Source organism: Galeopterus variegatus, unplaced genomic scaffold (assembly GCF_000696425.1).
Source record: "Galeopterus variegatus unplaced genomic scaffold, G_variegatus-3.0.2 Scaffold5753, whole genome shotgun sequence".
Taxonomy (NCBI): Eukaryota; Metazoa; Chordata; class Mammalia; order Dermoptera; family Cynocephalidae; genus Galeopterus; species Galeopterus variegatus.
Window position 1 is genome coordinate 52,449 of NW_007731864.1, and position 9,469 is coordinate 61,917.

The window sequence follows — 9,469 nt, forward strand, 5'->3', positions numbered from 1 at the left end:
CAACCCTTGGCTTGGTGTCGCCCGCACCGCGCTCAGCCAGTGAGCGCACCGGCCATCCCCATATAGGATCCGAACCCACGGCAGGAGCGCCGCTGTGCTCCCAGCACTGCACTCTCCCAAGTGCGCCACGGGCCGGCCCTTCTTTTTTATTATTGTAAGGGTGGGTAGTTAAAAGTGAATAAGACATAGTACATGTTCTCAATAACACCCTCAGTCTAGTAAGGGAGACAGACATTTAAAAATATTTTTAATACACTATGATCTATCCTACAGTAGAAATATATATAAAATACAGAAGTACAAAGAAGAAGGGAGGCATTCATTTTGCAGTTTGGGGGACAATAGGAATGTCATAGAGACGGTGATAACTTGTTTAGAGTTTTATAGAATAAATGGAAGTTTCTTAGGTCTACCAAGAGGGAAATTGTATTCAAGGCAAGGAGAACAGAATGTGTAATGGCACAATAAAAAGCAGTGTTTATATTTCCTTCCATTATTAAATTGATTTTTTTCTTATGTGAAAAGCCAATCATTTGCCATTCTGTATTATGGACTGTACGTTGCCCCTGCAGGTTAAAAATGCCATGTTAGCAGGAGCCATAGGAATCATCTTGTACTCAGATCCAGCTGACTACTTTGCCCCTGAGGTGCAGCCATATCCTAAAGGATGGAACCTTCCTGGAACTGCAGCCCAGAGAGGAAATGTATTAAATTTGAATGGTGCTGGTGATCCACTCACTCCAGGCTATCCAGCTAAAGGTAATGGATGAGCCTTTCAGTCTACCATTTTTACAAAAATACTCCTCATCCTTTTAAATGGGATAAGAGCAAGCATCTACAGAATAACAATAAAACTAAAATTCTGTACAATTATATAACTGTGGATTACTATTGCTGGGAATTCAAAAGCATTTNACAGTATATGATGCCCACCTTGTAAAAAAACATTACAAGGTGGGCATCATATACTGTATATTGTGTAACTGTATTTTTTCACTCAGCCATATCTCATGGGTATTCTTCATGTCAGCACATTGAGTGATGTATAATATAGTGGATAAGCATATAGCACCCTAGATTCATAGCACCTGTGTCTGATCTAGCAGGACCCTCTTATCTAGATCTTTTACTGTGAGTAAATTACTTAACCTCTCTGTGCCAAAATTTCCTCATATATAAATGGGAATGCTGAAATAGCACCAATCTCATAGAGTCCTTATTAGGATTAAATGAGTTTATGTTTGAAAGCACTTAGGATAGTGGCTGGTATTTAGCAATGTCTATATAATTGCTTATTGAACATGGCTGGTATTTAGCAATGTCTACATAATTGCTTATTGAATACCTCATTATTTTAAATGATGGCATAATATTTTACAGAATTGATAAGCAACTTATTTAATTGTTCACCTGGTGATGAATACTTGGCTTGTCTTGAATTTGTTACTACCACAAATAATTCCATTGTGAAATCCTGATTCATATGCAGTTCAAACATTTGTTTGAAGATTTTTGTAGTATAAATTCCTAGAAGTGAAATGGCTGAATCATAGTGTATATTCTTTCAAAATTTTGATAGGCATAATCAAATTGCCCTTCAAAAAAGTTGCAACAAATTATACTTCCACCTTCCACTTTATATAGCAGACTGCTTTCTGAATATTGGAATGCATTTTAGTGAACCAAGAATGATAGTTATCCATCTTTTGCTACAGTACTTCTGATAATGAAGAATGCAGCATCTCACAGGGTAGATTTTCCTATTCTTGGCCAGTTTGAATTGTTAGAAAGATATTTACAAAAACACTTCGGGAAGTCTTCCATACACTATTACTGTCCTGCATAAAATTTTAAATCAGTTTAGTTCCACAAAAATTTGTAGAGTGCTTACTCCATGATGTGCTAAATTTTGAAGGGTGGGTAGTTAAAAGTGAATAAGACATAGTACATGTTCTCAATAACACCCTCAGTCTAGTAAGGGAGACAGACATTTAAAAGTATTTTTAATACACTATGATCTATCCTACAGTAGAAATATATATAAAATACAGAAGTACAAAGAAGAAGGGAGGCATTCATTTTGCAGTTTGGGGGACAATAGGAATGTTTCATAGAGACGGTGATAACTTGTTTAGAGTTTTATAGAATAAACGGAAGTTTCTTAGGTCTACCAAGAGGGAAATTGTGTTCAATGAAAGGAGAACTGAATGTGTAATGGCACAATAAAAAGCAGTGTTTATATTTCCTTCCATTATTAAATTGATTTTTTTCTTATGTGAAAAGCCAATCATTTGCCATTCTGCATTATGGATTGTACGTTGCCCCTGCAGGTTAAAAATGCCATGTTAGCAGGAGCCATAGGAATCATCTTGTACTCAGATCAAGCTGACTACTTTGCCCCTGAGGTGCAGCCATATCCTAAAGGATGGAACCTTCCTGGAACTGCAGCCCAGAGAGGAAATGTATTAAATTTGAATGGTGCTGGTGATCCACTCACTCCAGGCTATCCAGCTAAAGGTAATGGATGAGCCTTTCAGTCTACCATTTTTACAAAAATACTCCTCATCCTTTTAAATGGGATAAGAGCAAGCATCTACAGAATAACAATAAAACTAAAATTCTGTACAAATATATAACTGTGGATTACTATTGCTGGGAATTCAAAAGCATTTCCCTTGTATTATTTTAGTTATAATTTTTCATGAGGTGTGAACATGAGAGGGAACAGTAAGTTGATACTTTCCTTCTACCTTCAGCAGAGTAGAGGCTCAGAAAACTGATCCTCATACCCAAAGTAATATTGCTCTTACCAAACTAGAATTTAGGTTTTTTAAATTATTTAGAGATTTCACACTTCTTCAGATTGTACTTTTCTATTTTTAAAAGTATCAATGAGTTTTTTTTAACAGTGTTATTTAAAATATAAAACTAGAAAGGTTTTTACATATGTGAAAACGTCTCCACAATAAAGCTAGTGAACATATCCATTACCTCCAAAAAGTTTCCTCTCATCTCTTTGTAATCTCTTCCTCCCAACTCTTTCTGCCCCTTCCATGCCAGGCAACTACTGATCTGTGTTCAGTCTGCATAGTTATTTTGAGATTCATCCATGTTTGCATCTATGTCAATAGGTCATTTTTCTTGACTGAGTAATATTCCATTGAATTATTATACCACAGTTCATTTATCCATTTACTTGTGGATTGACATTTGGGTTGTTTTCAGTTTAGGGGCTACTGCATACAAAGTTGCTATGAACAGTTGGTGTAAAAGTCTTTCTAAATATACTTGCAAGTGTAATGGCTAGATAATATGGTAGATGGATTTTTAACTTTTTAAGAAATGTTCAAATCATTTTCCAAAGTGGTTGTTTCATTTTACATTCCAGCAGCGGTATGTGAGTGTTCTAGTTGCTACATCCTCATCCATACTTTGTTGACAGTCTTTTGACTTTTATGTTCTAATAGGTATGTAAGTCCTTCAAGTTACCGTTCTTCATTTTCAAAGTTGTCATGGCTATTCTTGGTCCTTTCAGGGTGAATTTTATAACCAGCTTGCTAATTTCAACCAAAAAGCCTCCTTGAGGTTTTTTGGAATTAAATGAAATCTACAGATCAATTTGGGGAGAACTGACATGTTAGAAAAGTTGAATCTTCTTCATGTTGACACATTAGAAATGTTCAATCTTCTGGTTCATGAACAGGTTCAACACATCATTCTTCAACTTTGTTGAACAATGTTTTGTAGTTTCATTGTATGAACGTGCACCTCTTTAGGCAGATTTATCCATAGCATCTTATAGTTTTATACTATTGTAAATTGCATTTTAGATTTTAATTCCAATTGTTCATTATTAGTAAATAGAAACACTGTTGTATTTCTAGAAGTAGTACATTGATCTCGTGTCCTGCAAATTTGTTAAACTGACAGAGCAGTTCTTCTAGGTTTTTGTAGATTCCATCAGTTTATGTAGATGATCATGCCATCAGCAAGTAAAAGACAGTTTTATTTCTTTGTTTCCAATCTGGATTTCTTTTTATTATTATTATTATTATTATTATTTTGTCTTTTCGTGACCGGTAAGGGGATCGCAACCCCCGGCCTGGTGACGCCCACACCGTGCTCAGTCAGTGAGTACACCAGCCAGTCCCATATAGGATCCGAACCCACGGCAGGAGCGCCGCTGTGCTCCCAGCACTGCACTCTCCCAAGTGCGCCACGGGCCGGCCCTTCTTTTTTATTATTGTACTGGCTAGAACCTCCGGTACAATGTGGTATAGAAGTTGTTAGAGCAGACATCTTGCCTTGTTCCTGTTCTAAGGGGGAAAGCATTCAGTCTTTCTCCATTAAATATGATGTTAGCTTTCAGTTTTTTATAGACTATTTTTTTCAGACTGAGGAAGTTCACTTTTATCCTAATATGCAGAGAGTTTTCATCAGGAGTGTATAGTGGATTTTATCAAATGCACTTTCTGTGTATACTGAGGTGATCATATGTTATTTTTTTACTTTTATTAAATTACATTGATTTTTTTTAATGTTAAACTCTGGTCACAGTGTATGATCTTTTTATATGTTGTTAGATTTGTGCTAAGTTTTTCTTAGGAATATCTTTGTCTATGGTCATAAGAGATATTGGCCTGTAGATTTATTTCTTCATAGTATCTTTTTGTCATTTTGGTATCAGAGTAACGTTGGCCTCTTGGAATAAGTTGGGAACTAGTTCATCTTCTTCATTTCTCTGCAAGAGTTTATGTAGAATTGGTTAAATTTTGTCTATAGTTGTTAGGTAGAATTCCCCAGAAATCCATCTGGGCCTGAAGTTTTATTTATAGAAATGTTCTTTACTACAAATTATATTTCTTTAATAGATGTATGGCTGTTCAGGCTGTATCTGTTTATTCTTGAGTGAGCTTTAGTAGTTTGTGTCTTTCAAGGATTTTGTCCATTTCATTTAACTCATCAAATTTATGGACATAGAGTTGTTTATAATATTCTCTTATTCTTTTTATTTCGTCCATTTCATCTAACTCATCAGATTTATGGATATAGAGTTGTTTATAATATTTCTTATCCTTTTTTTTGTTGTTGTTGGCAGGTATTGGAATGAGATTCTCTCTTTTAATGCTGATATTGGCAATTTATGTATTTTCTTCTTTTTTTTTCTGATGTGTCTTGCTAGAGATTTATCAGTTTTATTGCTCTACTCAAAGAACCAGCTTTGAGTTTTATTGATTATCTCTGTGTAGAATGTGATGTAATTTGTTTGCAGCCTTTTTTCCTAAAATAGATATTTTAGTGCTTTAACTCTCTCTAAAAGCACTGCTTTAGCTGCATGCTGGAAATTTTGATATATTGTGTTCATACTTTCTTTCAATTTCAAATACTTTCTATTCTCCTTCTTTTTTCTACTTTGGCTCATGTGTTATTTAGTTTTCAAATAATTGGGAATTTTCTAGGTATCTTTATAATATTGATTTCTAATTTAATTCCACTGTGTTAGCAAACATACTTTTTATGACTTTTATATCTACTGAGACATGTTTTATGGCCTNGTTATCTGTTTATTCTTGAGTGTTGGTAGTTTGTGTCTTTCAAGGATTTCGTCCATTTCATTTAACTCATCAAATTTATGGACATAGAGTTGTTTATAATATTTCTTATCCTTTTTTTTTTGTTGTTGTTGGCAGGTACTGGAATGAGATTCTCTCTTTTAATGCTGATATTGGCAATTTATGTATTTTCTTCTTTTTTTTTCTGATGTGTCTTGCTAGAGATTTATCAGTTTTATTGCTCTACTCAAAGAACCAGCTTTGAGTTTTATTGATTATCTCTGTGTAGAATGTGATGTAATTTGTTTGCAGCCTTTTTTCCTAAAATAGATATTTTAGTGCTTTAACTGTCTCTAAAAGCACTGCTTTAGCTGCATGCTGGAAATTTTGATATATTGTGTTCATACTTTCTTTCAATTTCAAATACTTTCTATTCTCCTTTTTTCTACTTTGGCTCATGTGTTATTTAGTTTTCAAATAATTGGGAATTTTCTAGGTATCTTTATAATATTGATTTCTAATTTAATTCGACTGTGTTAGCAAACATACTTTTTATGACTTTTATATCTACTGAGACATGTTTTATGGCCTAGAATATGGTCTATCTAATACACGTTTTATATGCATTTGTAAAGAATGACTATTCTGCTTTTCGGTGGAGTATTCTATAAATACAGTTAGGACAAGTCAGTTGATAGTGTTATTCTTTTTTTTTTTTTGTCCTTTTTGAGACCTGCCGCACTGCACTCAGCCAGTGAGCGCTGTGAGCGCACTGGTCATCCCTATATAGGATCCGAACCCGCGGCGGGAGCGCGCACCACACCCTCCCGAGTGCGCCAGGGGCTCGGCCCTGATAGTGTTATTCAAGTCTTATACACTTAGTAAATTTCTATCTAATTGTATTGTTAAAATTTCTATTTCAACAGTCAATTATCATATAAAGATAAATAATAGGAAATTTTTATGGTAGAACTATTGTTGCGTATATTTGTCATTTTTAAAATTATTTTAGGCACGAAGGTAAAACCTGTCCCTTTTACTCCATCTCGGCTAAAAACCAATATCCCAATGAGGTTTTAAGGCTGACAATAACTGTTCAATTTTTCTTCAAAGAGAATATCACATTATTTTTTAAATAAGATATTTATCATTTATTATTAAAATCTCATAAATTCCCTTTTTTTTTTTTTTTTTGCAATTATTTCTAGTTTTAGAATCTGAGACACATCTTCCAGGCATCTGTTTAAATGAAGCTTGAGGAAATAAAATATTCTTGTAAAATTCAACAGTTATGTGAAATGTAAAAACAAATTTATGAATATATAATTTTTATAATTAATTTTACCTTAAAATGTAAAAGCTTTAATTTTTACTGTTGATGAAATAGATCATATTAGGTAAAACAATCATTTGACTTTTGGGGAACTTTTAATTTTGATATAATTGCAAATGTACAGCAAATCTGCCATAGTAATACAAGAAATTCCTGTATATCCCTGGCTCAGTTTCTTCATTATTTTCATTTATGCACTTGGTTTTTGCAGAGTACACCTTCAGACTTAACATTGAAGATGGAGTGGGAATCCCCCAAATACCTGTACATCCCATTGGATATAATGATGCAGAAATATTATTACGGTATAGTTCTCTAGTTGAATATGAGATTAAAATATTTTGTACTAATGTGTTCATTTTCTGGATTTAAAACCAATAAAATCTAATTATGTTCAATTTCATTCAGTCTCATATCAAAATAACTCCAGAAATAGGAATAATAGAACACTCCATCTTACTCCATAAGAGAAGAGTAATCAGTGACTAAGAAATAATAATAAAACATTGCTCTGTTTGCTACAAATGAAATTCTCAAATGCCAAACTATGTCCAAAGATGAGTGAGTACTAATTTGAGATTTTTCAAGTAGATGGATTTCCTTAGATATTCATTAGGTATTTATACTTGACCTGTAGTGTAAATATATAATGCTTACCACTTACTAGATATGTGACCTTGGACCAGTTATTTAATCTTTCTCTGACTCAGTTTCTTTTTCTGTAAAATGAAGACAGTAATTGTTTCTCCCTGTCAGGGTTATTAAGCGATCATATGTAAAGTACTTAGCACAGTATCTAGAATATGGTAAATGCTCAGTTAATGTTTGCTATTATTGTATTCCGTAATTAATATTCTTTTTACATATCCCCCAATTTCCATTTTTAAATGTCTATACCACTACAACTTAAGAATTGCATTATGAATAACTACTATGTAACCAGCAGCTTCTTCACAAATTTATATCTTCTCCCTAACACAGTCATGAATTTCCTATATTCGGGATTTCTTGAACCCAGTGCTTTCCCACATAAATTATTAAGGTCAAGAGAAAGGAGGCTGATGCTCCCCATCTGCCCTCACTATTTTATTTTTCTCTGCTTAGTTTTTATCACTAACATAGTACATATTTTACTAACTTTTCTCACTGCTGTCTCTCTCACTGTAATGTATGCTCCACAAGGGAAGGGATTTTTGAGAGTCTTGGCACTTAGTAAATGCTCTTAGAAAATCATTTGGTAAATTTCTTAGCTATAGTAATGAAATATTATCTCATCGTCAAACTTCATGATTTCTTCTTGGAAATTGTGATGCTCCTTTTTCTGGTGTTTTCATTTTCTCTTGACAGCCCTATGGGAGGAACTGCTCCACCAGATGAGAGCTGGAAGGGAACACTCAATGTGAGTTATAATATTGGACCTGGCTTTACAGGGAGTGATTCTTTCAGGTAATTTTTCATTACTTTAATAGCCCAGAAATGTTTTCTACTTTTAATGGAAAATTGTCAAGATAAGTGTTTAGCTAGGTATATTTTGCTTATCTCTTTTTCTTATTTTCACTAGTGAAAAATCGATCATTTTATGTCACTTAAGAAGTACTTTCAGAATATAGTACTGAATTAGTACAAAAATGATATCTCAATAGTTTCATAGAGACCCCTAAATTACTACATTGGAGTTATAGGTTTAACATTTCAAGCAATGATTTTCTTTAACTTCCCTTTTCACCTGAAAATAATTCTTCAAGTACTTTCAAAATGCCATACATGTGAAACACTTGATTAAGTTAAGGAAGTAGGTAAAGGAGAAAAGAAAAAGAAACCAACATTTATTGATCACTTAGTGTGTGGAGTAAAAAAAGAGTTAAAATAGGTTAAACATGTAGCTACTATGAGGCTCAATAGACTTACCATTATAATTATCATTGTTATTAATACTTCATAGCACTGTTGCTGAGGAGGAATGATCACAGAATATGTGTTTATTGAGCTTAGTCTTACAGAACAGTAATTGGATCAAGGCAGGCACAAAATGCCAGCTAGAAAGTTCAGCTTGTGCAGAGTTGTCAAACAGCATGGCATGATCAGAACTTTAAGAAGTTTCATTTGCCTGAAATGTAGGAGGAGAGTGAAATATAATACTAATAAATCAGAGAAGACATAGCTGTTTTTCTTAACCAAAGTTATTAAATCAGTTTTGATTATTAACAACTTACCTTAACTATGTGAGCATGGATTCTTAGTATTTTTTAGTTTCTATAGGAATTTTTTTGTTCCAGAAAATTTAAAGTATTAAATGTTCAATTTCCTCATTTCATAGGAATTTTAGAAATATTTTATTTATAGTGTTTATCACTATAATTCAATCAGAATAGAGTTCTTCTAATTTAAGAGACTTTTTTTTTTGTCTTTTTCGTGACCGGTAAGGGGATCGCAACCCTTGGTGTGGTGTTGCCCACACCCCGCTCAACCAGTGAGATCACCGGCCATTCCTATATAGGATCCGAACCCGCGGTGGGAGCGTTTCTGCGCTCTCAGCGCCGCACTCTCCCAAGTGCGCCACGGGGTCGGCCCAAGAGACTTTTTT

At 33.9% G+C, this 9,469-nt stretch overlaps 1 protein-coding gene across 1 annotated transcript in view; it reads left to right on the forward strand.

Annotated features, from left to right (window-relative positions):
* The window catches only part of NAALAD2 (N-acetylated alpha-linked acidic dipeptidase 2), a 59,354-nt gene that overhangs the window by 17,271 nt on the left and 32,614 nt on the right, over positions 1 to 9,469 (forward strand). Inside the window, exons 6-9 of the mRNA XM_008589914.1 lie at positions 573 to 759; positions 7,097 to 7,190; positions 8,233 to 8,331; positions 8,447 to 8,478. Coding sequence (XP_008588136.1) covers positions 573 to 759; positions 7,097 to 7,190; positions 8,233 to 8,331; positions 8,447 to 8,478 — 412 coding nt within the window. The remainder of the gene's footprint in view (positions 1 to 572; positions 760 to 7,096; positions 7,191 to 8,232; positions 8,332 to 8,446; positions 8,479 to 9,469) is intronic.